Genomic DNA, 14,623 nt, shown 5'->3' with positions numbered 1-14,623 from the left:
CAAAGGCGCTGAGGCAGGAACATGCCTGGGGTTTTTAAAAGAATGTGGCTGGACTGGAGTGAGCAAGGGGACAGTGGAAGATGAGGTTTGAAAAATAGGGACCAAACTATATGGACAGCTAAATGGGGAGACTGAACATGTGAAACAAGTTATCTTGCTCATTTATTCATTGAACAAATACAAGATACCTCCTATATGCCAGGCGCTGGGATTCAGCAGTGAACACATAGGCATTTACAATTAATCTAGTCTGGGCTAGATAGTTTCTATAATGTTAATAAGGAAAAACAAAAACCTTTTGGGGACAGAGAATGAGAAAACTCTAGAGCAGTCACAGATAGTTTTTTTAATGTGACCCATAACTTTATTTTCCTTAAACTTTGCCCACCACTAGACTTTTTAAAAAGTTTTATTTTGAGATAACTAGATTCTCCTGTAGTTCTAAGAAAACCACCAGTGTAGACTTTTGATTTGAGACTATCTGAGGGGACCACAAAAGGAAGGGGTATTAGAATTTATCAACTCTAAATGACAGAAACTATAACTGTCAGGCAAAAATGAGTAGTGAAAATAATTCATGTAACTGAAAAGTTTAGAGGTGTTTCTGACTTAAGGTTTGGTGGGACCCTGGGGTACACATGATTCATCAGAACTTGGTCAAGCGAGTCGAGGTTGACATTGGACCAGCTCCATATCTCAGTAGAAAATGTTTTCCTTCCCAGCAGATGCAGCCAAAGTCCCAGGGCAGACTCTTACTGGCCTGGATTGGGTCAACCAACCACGTTGGAGTGGGATGGTAAAGTGTTCTGATTGGCTAGGGCTGAAATACCCACCTAGAGTTGCAGAAGTGGGATCAACATTTCCCAACCACAGGATGAGAGGAGGGAAGGATGGTTGCTGAAAGAAAAGGTGTTAACCAGTGGAGGTGATGGAACTCCAGTAGAGCTATATCCTAAAAAATGATGCTGTGAAAGTGCTGCACTCAATATGCCAGCAAATTTGGAAAACTCAGCAGTGGCCACAGGACTGGAAAAGGTCAGTTTTCATTCCAATCCCAAAGGAAGGCAATGCAAAAGAATGCTCAAACTACTGAACAATTGCACTCATCTCACACGCTAGTAAAGTAGTGCTCAAAGTTCTCCAAGCCAGACTTCAACAATATGTGAACCGTGAACTTCCTGATGTTCAAGCTGGTTTTAGAAAAGGCAGAGGAACCAGAGATCAAATTGCCAGCATCCGCTGGATCATGGAAAAAGCAAGAGAGTTCCAGAAAAACATCTATTTCTGCTTTATTGACTATGCCAAAGCCTTTGACTGTGTGGTTCACAATAAACTGGAAAATTCTGAGAGAGATGGGAATACCAGACCACCTGAGCTGCCTCTTGAGAAATCTGTATGCAGGTCAGGAAGCAACAGTTAGAAGTGAACGTGGAACAACAGACTGGTTCCAAATAGGAAAAGGAGTGCGTCAAGGCTGTATATTGTCACCCTGCTTATTTAACTTATATGCAGAGTACATCATGAGAAATGCTGGACTGGAAGAAACACAAGCTGGAATCAAGATTGCTGGGAGAAACATCAATAACCTCAGATATGCAGATGACACCACCCTTATGGCAGAAAGTGAAGAGGAACTAAAAAGCTTCTTGATGAAAGTAAAAGAGGAGAGTGAAAAAGTTGGCTTAAAGCTCAACATTCAGAAAACGAAGATCAAGGCATCTGGTCCCATCACTTCATGGGAAATAGATGGGGAAACAGTGGAAACAGTGTCAGACTTTGTTTCTTTGGGCTCCAAAATCACTGCAGATGGTGATTGCCGCCATGAAATTAAAAGACGCTTACTCCTTGGAAGAAAAGTTATGACCAACCTAGATAGCATATTCAAAAGCAGAGACATTACTTTGCCAACTAAGGTCCGTTTAGTCAAGGCTATGGTTTTTCCAGTGGTCATGTATGGATGTGAGAGTTGGACTGTGAAGAAGGCTGAGCGCCGAAGAATTGATGCTTTTGAACTGTGGTGTTGGAGAAGACTCTTGAGAGTCCCTTGGACTGCAAGGAGATCCAACCAGTCCATTCTGAAGGAGATCAGCCCTGGGATTTCTTTGGAAGGAATGATGCTAAAGCTGAAACTCCAGTACTTTGGCCACTTCATGCGAAGAGTTGACTCATTGGAAAAGACTCTGATGCTGGGAGGGATTGGGGGCAGGAGGAGAAGGGGACGACCGAGGATGAGATGGCTGGATGGCGTCACTGACTCGATGGACGTGAGTCTGAGTGAACTCGGAAGTTGGTGATGGACAGGGAGGCCTGGCGTGCTGCGATTCATGGGGTCTCAAAGAGTTGGACACTACTGAGCGACCTAACTGAACTGAGTGGGTGGGGCAGAGAGCCGAAATCAGGGCCAGGTAAGCAGCCTTGGGGCTACAGGGCTTGCTTTCCTATTCCCTGCACCAATCACTGCAGATGGTGCAGTGCAGACAATGCAGATGGTCACTGCAGCCATGAAATTAAGACGCTTACTCCTTGGAAGGAAAGTTATGAACAACCTAGACAGTATATTAAAAAGCAGAGACATTACTTCGTCAACAAAGGTCCATCTAGTCAACACTATTGTTTTCCAGTAGTCTTGTATGGATATGAGAGTTGGACTATAAAGAAACCTGAGCGCTGAAGAATTGATGCTTTTGAACTGTGGTGTTGGAGAAGACTCTTGAGAGTCCCTTGGACTGCAAGGAGATCCAACGAGCCCATCCTAAAGGAGATCCTAAAGGAGTCCTTCCTTCCAGTGAAGGGTGGATGCTGAAGCTGAAACTCCAGTACTTTGGCCACCTGATGCAAAGAGCTGACTCATTGGGAAAGACCCTGATGCTGGGGAAGATTGAGGGCAGGAGGAGAAGGGGACGACAGAGGATGAAATGGTTAGATGGCATCACCGACTCAATGGACATGAGTTTGGGTAAACTCCAGGAGTTGGTGATGGACAGGGAAGCCTGGCATGCTGTGGTTGATGGGGTCGCAAAGAGTCGGACACGACTGAGCTACTGAACTGAACTACTTCCTATTCCCAGGCCCTGCAGGCAGTATATTTCTAGAGCCTCCCAGAAGCCAGCAAGAACAAACACCCGAGTTCAGAGAGTGAAGTGGCTTGCCTGAGACCACACAGCTAGTAAGACACAGCCAGGCCTCAGACTCAGATGGTCTCGCTGCTCCTGAATCCCAAGGACTGGAAACGTATTTTTCTAAACCAGAGTGAAGTATGTTTTGTGTCACGTCTGGAAAAGCTGGGGTCATTTGTGAGATGGGAGTTTTTCAACAAGTTCCCACTGAGAAACGGGGCAGGAAATGCTGACTAATACCCACTGCACACTTAGCATAGGCCAGAGGCGGAGAGCCCCGAGCGAGAGTCCCTTTGGGCGGTCCCTGCAGCTCTGAGAGGTCCGTACACTTAGCCCCATTTTTTTGCAGATGAGGAAACTGAGGCACAGAGTCAAATAACATATCAAACATCACACAGATGGTCGATGGCGGGGCTGGAATCTGAGCCCTGGTCTGACGCTGAGCTCCGGCAGGTTTCACACACACCTGCAGCCCCGGTGGAGGCAGGGAGGTGGGGAGGCAGGGTTTCCAGTGTGTCTTCCATGGGAAACTAGCAACGTCGCAGGATGAGAAACAGCCACTGACACCGAGGAGTGGGGTGCCCCGGAGACATGAGACCCCAGAGGGCAACGACCACTCACATCAATTGATTAAAGAGCCAGAAAATCCAGATGCTTTAAAACGCTGGCTCCATTACCATGGGCAAAATAAAACAGGTGTCTAGGTGAACGTCTGCCCACAACTTGCCAGCTGGTGGGTGCTCAGTTGCTCAGTCGTGTCCGACACTTAGTGATCCCACGGACTGTAGCCCACCAGACTCCTCTGTCCATGGCTTTTTGCTGGCAGGAATGCTGGAGTGGGTACCATTTCCTCCTCCTGGCTGGTGCAGGCACCACCGCCTGACTATAGTTGGGTGTGTGCTGCTATCTGGTGGTGGACCCGGGCAGGTGGCAGCGCCAACGATAGGTTCCCAGCTCCACTGGGAAATGATATGCATTCCCCTATGCTGACTTGTCTTTAGAGGGGTTCTGGGCACCGTGTCTGCCCCCAACATTAACTTCACCCCCTTCCAATAAACCTAACAATTTGGAGCTACCCTTTTAAACATAATTTTGTAATAGGTAAGCTATGAATAAGGTAAAGAGTAATAGGGGACTTTCCTGGTGGTCCAATGGTCAAGACTCCACATTACCAATTCAGGGGGCCTGGCTTCAGTCCCTGGCCAGGGAACTAGATGCCACATGCCAGCAACTGAAAGATACTGTATGCTGCACCGAAGATTCCACGCGCCTCAACCAAGACGCGGCGCGCATGCTCAGTCTCTCGCTCACGCCCGGCTCTCTGCGACCCCATGGGCTGTAGCCCACCAGGCTCCTCTCTCCGTGCAATTTCCCAGGCAAGAATGCTGCAGTGGGTTGCTATTTCCTTCTCCACCAAGACCCAGCACAGCCAAATAAATAAATATAGGGTTTTTTTTTTAAGAGTAATGAACAATACAGGGGTCAGCTGACTATGGCCAGTAGGCTAAATCTGGCCCACCTGTTTTTCTGTTGTCCCCATGAGCATTTTTTTTTTTAAATAGTGGGGGCAATAAAGAATATTTTCCTAACAAATGACATTCAAATTCAGCGTCAGTCATAAAGTTTTCTTTGACACACAGTCACACACATCATTTGCATATTGTCTATGGCCGTTTTTTCAATACAGCAGCAGAGTCAAGAGACCAAACGACCCACAAAACCTAAAATACTATCTGGCCCTTTTTAGAGAAAAATGGACCAACTCCAGATCCAGAGTGCTCCCCACTCATGCTCCCCCAAGCCCTGAGTTCTCCCCAGAGCCCACCATTTGGATGAGACACTTGCAAGTCCTTTCCACAGTCACAGAGGCGTGGCTTCACACAGTGGGAAGAATATTACATACACAGTTCTGCACCCTGCCCATTTCATGCAATATGTTTTGGAAGTAATATCAACCACTTCCATATTTCCTTCCTTCTTCCTTTCTACAGCTGTATAACATTCCAACCTCAGGATGGCCCTTTCTTTTATAACGCATCACCTGTTAAATTTTGAGGTCATTTTCAGTCTTGGGTAATACAAATTGCTGTGGTGTGCACTGAAGGACTTAAGTCTTTGCTCATGAGGGCCAGTAGACCTGAGGGGTCAATTCCTGGGGATCGAATGGCTGGGTTAGGGATGTCTGTGAGTTACCTTCCGATCGCTCATGCCAAAATTGCCTTTGACCAAGGCCATGCCCATTTAAACTCTCAGAACTTTTGAGAGCGCCAGTTTCCTCACACCCTTGCCAACACAGGGTGTTATAGAGTGTTTTGTTCTTTGCCAATCTGATACGTGGTTTTAATTTGCATTTCTCTTACTGTATTTCACTGAATCTAAGATATCATTGATTGTACCATGCACCTGATTTCAGAAATGTTTGAATATAAAATTTGCCTCTTAGAATCACTGAAATAAAATATGTTGAGTGGGATTGGCTATTCTATTGCATTTTCTTACTCTGGATGTGTTCTATTCTTTTTTTGCCAGATGGGGAGGCCAGAGCGTGGTAGGTGGGGATGGGGAGGCAGGACAGTGGTAGTTAAGAGCCTAGAGTTCAAATCCCAGCTCTGCCCCTTACAAGTGTGATTCTTTGCACAGGTTACTTAATCTTTTCTGTGTTTCAGTTTCCTCATCTGTAAGGTGAGTAACTACATCACAGGGTCGTTGTGAAAGTCACTCAGTTGTGTCCGACTCTTTGCAACACCATGGACTATATGGTCCATGGAATTCTCCAGGCCAGAATACTGAAGTGGGTAGCCTTTTCCTTCTCCAGGGGATCTTCCGAACCCAGGGATTGAACCGGGGTCTCCTGCATTGCAGGCGGATTCTTTACCAGCTGAGCTACCAGGGAAGGATTGTTATGACGGTATCACCTCCACTAGCTTTGTTTGTAGTGATACTTCCTAAGGCCCACTTGACTTCACATTCCAGAATGTCTGGCTCTCGGTGAGTGATCACACCATCGTGGTTATCTGGGTCATGAAGATCTTTTTTGTATAGGCCTTCTGTGTATTCTCACGTCTTCCTAATAGCTCCTGCTTTTGTTAGGTGCATAGCATTTCTGTCCTTTATTAAGCCCATCTTTGCATGAAATGTTCCCTTGGTATCTCTAATTTTCTTGAAGAGATCTCTAGCCTTTCCCATTCTATTGTTTTCCTCTATTTCCTCTATTTGCATTGATTATGGAGGAAGGCTTTCTTTTCTCTCCTTGCTATTCTCTGGAAATCTGCATTCAAATGTGTATATCTTTCATTTTCTCCTTTGCTTTAACGTCTCTTCTTTTCACAGCTATTTGTAAGGCTCCTCAGACAACCATTTTGCCTTTCTGTATTTCTTTTTCTTGGTCTTGATCACTGCCTGAAGAGAAGAGTGGAGAAATAACTCCAGAAAGAATGAAGAGATGGAGCCAAAGCAAAAACAACACCCAGTTGTGGATGTGACGGGTAATGGAAGTAAAATCCAATGCTGTAAAGAACAATACTGCATAGGAACCTGGAATGTTAGGTCCATGAATCAAGGCAAATTGGAAGTGGTCAAACAGGAGATAGCAAGAGTGAACATCGTCATTTTAGGAATCAGCGAACTAAAATGGACCGGAATGGGTGAATTTAACTCAGATGGCCATTATATCTACTACTGTGGGCAAGAATCCCTTAGAAGAAATGGAGTAGCCATCATGGTCAACAAAAGAGTCCAAAATGCAGTACTTGGATGCAATCTCAGAAACAACAGAATAATCTCTCTTCATTTCCAAGGCAATCATTCAGTATCACAGTAACCCAAGTCTATGCCCTGACCAGTAATGCTGAAGAAGCTGAAGTTGAACAGTTCTGTGAAGACCTATAAGACCTTCTAGATTCATGTCAATGTATGGCAAAACCAATACAGTATTGTAAAGTAAAAAAATAATAATTAATTTTAAAATTTTTTAAAAATAAATAAATAAATAAATAAGACCTTCTAGAACTAACACCCCAAAAAGATGTCTTCTTCATTATAGGGGTCTGGAATGCAAAAGTAGGAAGTTGAGAGCTACCTGGAGTACAGGCAAATTTGGCCTTGGAGTACAAAACGAAGCAGGTCAAAGGCTAATGGAGTTTTGCTAAGAGAACGCACTGGTCATAGCAAACACCCTCTTCCAACAACACAAGAGAAGACTCTACACATGGACATCACCAGATGGTCAATACTGAAATCATATTGATTATATTCTTTGCAGCCAAAGATGGAGAAGCTCTATATAGTCAGCAAAAACAAGACTGGGAGCTGACTGTGGCTCAGATCATGAACTCCTTATTGCCAAATTCAGACTTAAATTGAAGAAAGTAGGGAAAACCACTAGACCATTCAGGTATGACCTAAATCAAATCACATGTCTTAAGAACCCTATAGGTAGGCAGCTCTGAGATTTGTTCAACTGCTCAACTACATCATCCAGGTCCTACCTAGCTCTTGCCATTTTTCTGTGCTGGAATCTGGTGTGTTGGCTTTTCAGCATCAGGCTTGTGCCTCATGGTATCTTAATGAGTGCCACAGCTCCAACCATCACAACATCATATTATACGGGAAAAAAAGGCGGGGGACAAAAAAGGCTTTCTCCCCAGCTATTTTCATGAGAGGAAACTTCCAAACATGCCTTCTCCCCAATTCACTGGTCAGAAAGATCTAGGTCATAGGCACACCCCTGGACCAACCACTGGCAAGAGGAAATGGCAGTGCCTGTGACTGGCTTGGGTTCACACCTGGAAGCCGAACCTTCGGCCTCCTAAACAAAACCAGGCTTCTGAAGGACAGAAGGACACGACTGGCCTGGTACACCTCCTCTCTGAACCTCTCACCTCCAGTCTTGCTGCAGCCCAATTCAATTTCCTTGAGGCAGCCAGGCTGCACTTTGTTAAAATGCAAACCTGCCCACGTCATTTTGCTTAAAGCTTCCCAGGCTTCAGCTCCCTCACCGCAGAGGGAACACCGAACGCCCCAGGGTTAAAAGAACTGGATTCCAAACCTGATTTTACTTCTCTTGTTGCCTGACCTGGGGAAGCCATCTTACTCCACCGAATCTCAGTTTCCAAGTCTGACAAATGTGGAGATAACAGCCAACTTTGCAAAGGTCATCGAGGAAATAAATACTGACAGCAGCAGCCAATCCTTCTGTAGCCCTTCCACTGTGTCAAGCTGTTTTCTAAATTCTTTAGCTGTACTACCCATTTTCACCTTCCCACGCATCCGATAAAACGGGACTCCCAACGGAATCAAATGAAGCTACCAGCTCAAACGCAGCCAGAGCGACGCGGCTCTGGGGACTGGCTGTGACTCCGAGAGCGCTTTAGCACGCGCAGGACTACAACTCCCAATAGGCTCTGCCGCGCCTCTGGACTACAACAACCAGCATGCCCCGGGCTGTCGCCCTTCACTTAGTCCTTCTGCCAGGCGGACTGTGCAGAAATTCTCTTTATGGTCAGTTTCGCTTGACAGACATTCCCCACGGGAACCAAGGAATCTATGCGGGTAAACACATATGCATCATGAATAGGGGGCTTTTGTTCTAACCCTAATTCCTCCACCTGTTAGCTCTGCGTCTGTTTCCTCCTCTCTAAACTGAGGATATTCCTAGGAGCTGTCGTGTCATTGAGCTGTGAGGATTAAAAGCTGAATTTGACAGCTTGGTAGATGTCCCCTCGTCTTTGGGTGCCCAAGCGTTTATCAGCGCATTTAATCTCCATAGCAATCCCATGAGATTGGTATCCTTATCACCCTTTTCAGAAGGGGAAATTGATGCCAGGAGAGGTTCAAGTCTCTTGCCTCAAGTCACACACCCAAGTGAGTGGCGAACTCGAACCCAGAACATTTCACTCCAGAGGTGAGTCCACTTTAGGAACCCAAATGCTTCCCATCTGTTATTTAACATTGTACAGTGACTGAAAGTCCAGGGCAAATATTTTGTGTGCCCTTCAAGGTAAATTTGAATCACTTGATACAGGGTGTAATGTCAAGATGACTGCATGTGACCAGTAGTGGGAAGGGGCTTCCCTGGTGGCTCAGACAGTAAAGAGTCTGCCCACAATGCGGGAGATCTGGATTCCATCCCTGGGTCAGGAAGATCTCCTGGAGAAAGAAATAGCAACCCATCCCCTGGGTGGGGAAGATCCCCTGGAGAAGGGAATGGCTGTCCACTCCAATATTCTTGCCTGGAGAATTCCATGGACAGAGGAGCCTGACTGGCTACCATCAGACACGATTGAGCAACTGAGCAGACTCAGGCTATCATAAGGAGAATGGAACATGGGGGCAAGAATGGAGGCTGCTGGGATCCTCCACGTGGGCGACAAGGGGAGCCTAGATGTGGATGGGGTAGAGAGATGCTTAGGAGGCACTGCTGTCAGAACCAGGTGACTTGGGTGCAGGTGTCCAGCTTCCTTGTTCCTTTGTACTGAAAGTTCTGGTCCTTTCTCTGCCAGTGTGTAGCTGTGCCACCATGAGGCAAACCTTTCCTCTCTTCCAGCCTCAGTCTTCACATCCACATAAGGGTTTCTCAGACCACTTATGCTAGAGGAGTCAACTTCTTGAATTTAACATTTGCCAATATATGTTTCCTGGGCCTTTGCACATGTCACTCCCACCATCTGCTTCTCATCGTTCAGGTCTCTGTTGAAATGTGACTTCCATAAGAGGCCTGACCACACCTCCCTTGGTTTATTTCCTGTCCTATTATAGTTAGGTTCTTCCCTATTTGTTTGCTTGCTTCCTGCCTCCAACTAAAATGTAAGCCCATGAGAGCAGGAGCTTGCTTCTTCAGGGATGTATATCCATCTACAGCACCTATGAAAGTGTCTGGCACATAGTAGATGCTTAGTAAATATTTGAGTGAATTAGTAAATGTTTTCACTGCCACCTATATATATATAGTAATATATATATATGCCCCGGAATCCTTTAACCGCCCTGCTTCAAGCCCCTTCTGACCTGGAAGGATTGATCTTGGAAGCAAGGCATATGGCCTGGGTTCAAATTCTGACTCAATTACTTAAGGGCTGAGTTTATATAAATATCTTAACCCCTCTCGCCCTCATTTTTCACTTTAACCCAAACCTCACAGAGGAAAAAGCCCAGGGCAAGATAAGTGCTTTTAAACAATATTATAAATTTGCATCTATTTGCTTATTTTTATTGACGTATAGTTAACTTACAATATGGTGTTAGTTTCAGGTGTACAGCATAGTGATTCAGGTTTTGGGGTTTTGGTGGGTTGTTTTTTTTTTTTTCTCTTCAGATTACATTGTATTATAGATTATGACAACAGGCGCTCTTTTAAACCTTTCTTGGCTTTTAATCACACCCTTCCCAGTCTGATCACCCTTGCCCTTCTCACCAAGCACCTCAATACCTGCCTCGCACCAGAGTCTGGAGGGCCTTGCAGGTTGCTGGGCCCTCACGCACGCAAATGTTTCCTCGCTCTAAAAGGGCAGGGGGAAAAAAACCTTCCAGGCAACGGGTCGAGCGGCCCGCGGAGCAGGCGTCAGAGAGGCGTCCGCGCCTGCGCACGCGCCTGCGCAGAAAAGCCCGGGGACGGTGGGGGGGTGAAGAAGGGGCCGGCCTTTGAGCGACAGCGACGCAAGATGGCAGCCACCACGGGCTCGGGTGAGCGGGGGCGCCGGGCCCAGCCGGCCGAGGGGGCATGGGCTTGGGCCGGGGGCCGGAGACCCGCACAGGCCCCTGCTGCGGGGCCAGGGCCTCTGCAGGGCCGCTGTCCGCTGGGCCCCGCGGCGGCGACGCGGGCGGCCTGAGCGGGGAGGAGGAGCAGGCGGTGGCCGGAAGCACGGGCGGGGGCCTGAGGGGCCTGTGGGCGGCGCGGTGAGGCCGAGGCTCCCCCGGGCGGCGTGAGGGCCCTGCGGAGAGGAAGGGCCCGGCCCTGCGGCGCTGCAGAACGGCCGGAGCGGGCGAGGGGGAACCCAGGGCCACTCCGGAGGAGTCGGGGGCTGGCGGCTCCTTAGACGAGATCGGGGGGTCCCCTAGAGGACAAGGAGGCGCCCCTAGAGAGATGGAATTCCTTTATTGGATGCTGGGTGTCTGAGCGGGGGGAGGCGCCTTTGGGGATGTCCGTTTGGCCCTGACTTCAGAGAAGCCCCTGAGGAAGAATGAGGGAAGGAAACGGGATCCTGAGGGGTGAGTGATAGGATGCCCCGTTGTTTAAGGGCATGATCCGTGTAAGTTTAGGGGATTGGGTTAGCTGAGAAAATTTTTACGCTGATTAGAAAGGGGGCGTCTTGGGATGGCAGCTTTTGCGGTGGGGGAGCTGGAATTAAGGGCATCTCCACAGGATACGTGAGAAGGGGAGAGGGATTTCTCAGATTCCAGAGGGATTTGGTTGGAGCAGCTGAAAGTGCAATGGCCCCATCATTACCAGGCCCCTATTTGAGGAGATAGATGTTAGGTTTTAGGAGGCGAGCTCTGAGTAGGGCAGTCGGTGGAAGCTTGCGATCCTGGGTGAAGAACAGATGAGTTGGGAGCCCTGGAGGTGTGTGTTAGGGGAAGGGTCGACTGAGGGAAGCCCCATGCAGTGAGTGAGACTGGAAATCAGGTTTCAGAGATGTTCTTCTTAGAGAAGAAACATCTCTTTTATTTGGGTGAGGGAAACATACCTTAGGAGTGTCTCATATGGAGACTGTCTCTCTTCCACTCTTTCAGGTATTGGTAACATATGGGGGTTCAGGTCAGAAGTTCCCCAGTGGCTGGATGGTCATGGGGAGAGGAATAAATGAAATGGGAACTGGAGAAGAAAATCAAGATGCAAGAGGGATTGAGGGGGCTGCACTCTGGGCCAGGGGGAGTTCTTCCAGACTCTGGTAGGTAAAGGGAAGCAGCGTTTATTTTGCATTCCTTGCTCTGTACTCCCCTAAGATGCTTCAGAGGGTCAAGTCCTGAAGGAATCTGTTTCAGAGTGAGCATTCACAGCTGGGGAGCAGGGGATGGACTCAGGTGGCCTTCTGGAGGAGACAGGGTGATGATTGTTTGGGGAAGGTCCCCCAGAGGGGCCAGTGAGGCAAGAGAGTCAGATTCGGGAAGTGCAGGATTTGGGAGTGACGGATCGTCTCCCTTTTGGCGAGCAGGGTGTCCCCTGAGGTGTCTGGCAGTGAAATTGGCCAAAGAAGTCCTCCCAAATGAGGTGACCGTGGGCGGCCTCTGAGGGGGGAAACAAACAGGACCACCGGGCTGGGCACTGGAATCCTCCAGCTGTATAAGGCCGCAGCAGCAGCGGTAGGAAAGGTTGGTGACCTGAAGTGAGCAGGGTGAGGGAGTCTGTCTTCCCCGCATGTGACTCCTCTAGTGTCCTGAGGGGCCATCTTTGTCTGGTTGTTAGATGGCATGGAAGGAGTTGGACATTGGGGGTCTGACTGGAGTCACCTACCACAAGCTGTCTTTTACACTGAAAGCCATGGGGTCTTCCTGAAGGATAGAGGAAACCACACCTCCCTTTCCTGGAATTGGATTCAGTTGGAACAGTGCTGAGTCAATTCATTTACCAAGAGACTGCCACGGACATTCTCAGAAGAGGGGCTGAGTCAGGCCAGACTGCTGTGAGGCTCCTCTCAGCGGAGTAACACCCGGCCAGGTTGCTGTGGACCGGGGAGGCTGTTCACACGGCTGTGCCCATAGCCGCCGTCCTTACGGTGGTATTGCCGCTCAGCTCCTTGGCAGTGACTGGAGATTGGCTATCTATAATCCGGTTTAACAGCTACTTAATTCTAACTTCTTGAGATCCTCCCAGTTGAAGAGTGCTCCCTAAATGCTGTGGTCATCAGATAAAACATCGTCAGCTGCTGTCTGGTGGCATACAAGAGCACTTGGCATGGTTTAGGTAACAGGGAACAGGTTTTGAGATGCCCTGGAACTGGACTTCCGAGAACTCCTTTGTCTGTGTGTTCAACAGATATTTGTTAAGAATTTACTATGCCCCTTTATGGAGAGTGAACAGGGTGGACATAGCCCCTGTCCTCAAAGAGCTTCTAATCTAGTCAAGGAGAAGCCCATTAAAGGAATACATAATTAAGATTTCAGATAGCAGTAAACGCTGTGAAGGAAGTTGTGTGATATGGTGCTGTCCGGAGAGGTGGTCAGGGAAGGCTTCTCCAAGAGCGGGTATTTGGACTGAAGCAGATGATGGAAGGAGCTGGCGGTGTGTGTCACAGGCCGGGGTTGGGGGACAGTGAGTGGAATGGCCTTGTGATAGGAATCCGCTTGGCAGATTGAAAGAACCGAAGACTTCAGTGTGCACGGGAGGCTTGTTAAAGAGATAGGTTAGAGAGAGAGGGCTCTGGATTTTATTCAGTGTGAAAGGAAGCCATTGAACAAGCACCTGGTCTGAAGTAGGCATTCAGTAAATATTTGGTGAGTGAATGAATGAGGGTCTTAAAAGAGAAGAATGGCAGGATCTGACCTCTCCTCCCAGGCAGTAAGAGGAGTGTAGAGCGCTGAAGTGGGAAGCAGAAAGATTGTATTGCTATGACTTGGGGCAGGCTGCTGGGCTAGACTGAAACAAGTGCACAGGCCCCTCTGCTTTCTAACCCTGAGAAGTCTTTCAGGTGTGGTCAGGGGCCCCGAGGCCTTCCTGAGGCAGCTTTAGAACAAGCCTCTTGATGAGTCTGGGCCCCTGGGTCCCAGGAAACAGCTGTGAAGCCTCTGAGTTCCTGTAAGGGCTGAGCTCTGTTTTCCGTGGCCACAGCTTTCAACGCTTGGTGACAGCACCTTTCTGCCTCTTTTGCTTCTGCAGTGTGTGATTTCTGCATAGATCTTAGAGGGTGGAACTGTGAAAACCCCACAAGTCCTCAGGATGCTCGTGTTAGGACAGGTTACTTCCTCCTGCCTTGACCAAGATTGCAGGGCCTCAAAGAGTAACCCTTGGCGGCCAGGTCTTTCCTCTGACCCAGCATCCCACAGGCTACCCTGACAGTTAACCAAAAGCATAGTGCCAGGAGAGTAAGCCCGTTACATTTTAAACCCACATGTTTTGGAGCGGCCTCATGCACACAGCCCTCTTACGAACATGTCACCACATGGGCGGTGGAGCTTACGGTCTTGCGTTCCGTTCAAGAGTGTTCCCCAGAAAGCTGGAGCTGGCAGATGAGAACCTGTAGTCTCTTAGCTTGTCTCCTTCCCGTGTCTCACTGTGTGAGCATCTTCTTGTGCCGGTTGTAGGTAGGTGCCTTTTGTACAACAGGGACTCTGCTTTCAAGAGAACGTCACGTGGTGCTCAGCTGAAGAAGTACCAGTCTGCCCCAGTGATGGAAGGAAACGCTGTGTTGGGCCAGAACAACCTATGGTTCCTCTTAGGGACTGCCAGGGTGTGCTGGCCGTGATTTTCCCCTTCACAGGAACTTTAAAACCACCCTCTTCCCCCAACTGTATTCTCTTTCTCTCGCCCTCACTCAAGTCTAATTCTGAAGGTCCCCAGGGAAGTACAGAGCAGC

At 48.2% G+C, this 14,623-nt stretch overlaps 1 protein-coding gene across 1 annotated transcript in view; it reads left to right on the top strand.

Annotated features, from left to right (window-relative positions):
• Positions 1-10,735: 10,735 nt before the first annotated feature.
• Positions 10,736-14,623, top strand: part of UBE2V1 (ubiquitin conjugating enzyme E2 V1) — a 29,015-nt gene continuing 25,127 nt past the window's right edge. Inside the window, exon 1 of the mRNA XM_068986705.1 lies at positions 10,736-10,796. Coding sequence (XP_068842806.1) covers positions 10,775-10,796 — 22 coding nt within the window. The 5' untranslated portion in view covers positions 10,736-10,774. The remainder of the gene's footprint in view (positions 10,797-14,623) is intronic.

Source organism: Capricornis sumatraensis, chromosome 15 (assembly GCF_032405125.1).
Source record: "Capricornis sumatraensis isolate serow.1 chromosome 15, serow.2, whole genome shotgun sequence".
NCBI classification, from domain to species: domain Eukaryota; kingdom Metazoa; phylum Chordata; class Mammalia; order Artiodactyla; family Bovidae; genus Capricornis; species Capricornis sumatraensis.
The sequence above is the reverse complement of the archived record's forward strand: the minus strand, read 5'-3'. Positions and strand labels throughout refer to the sequence as shown.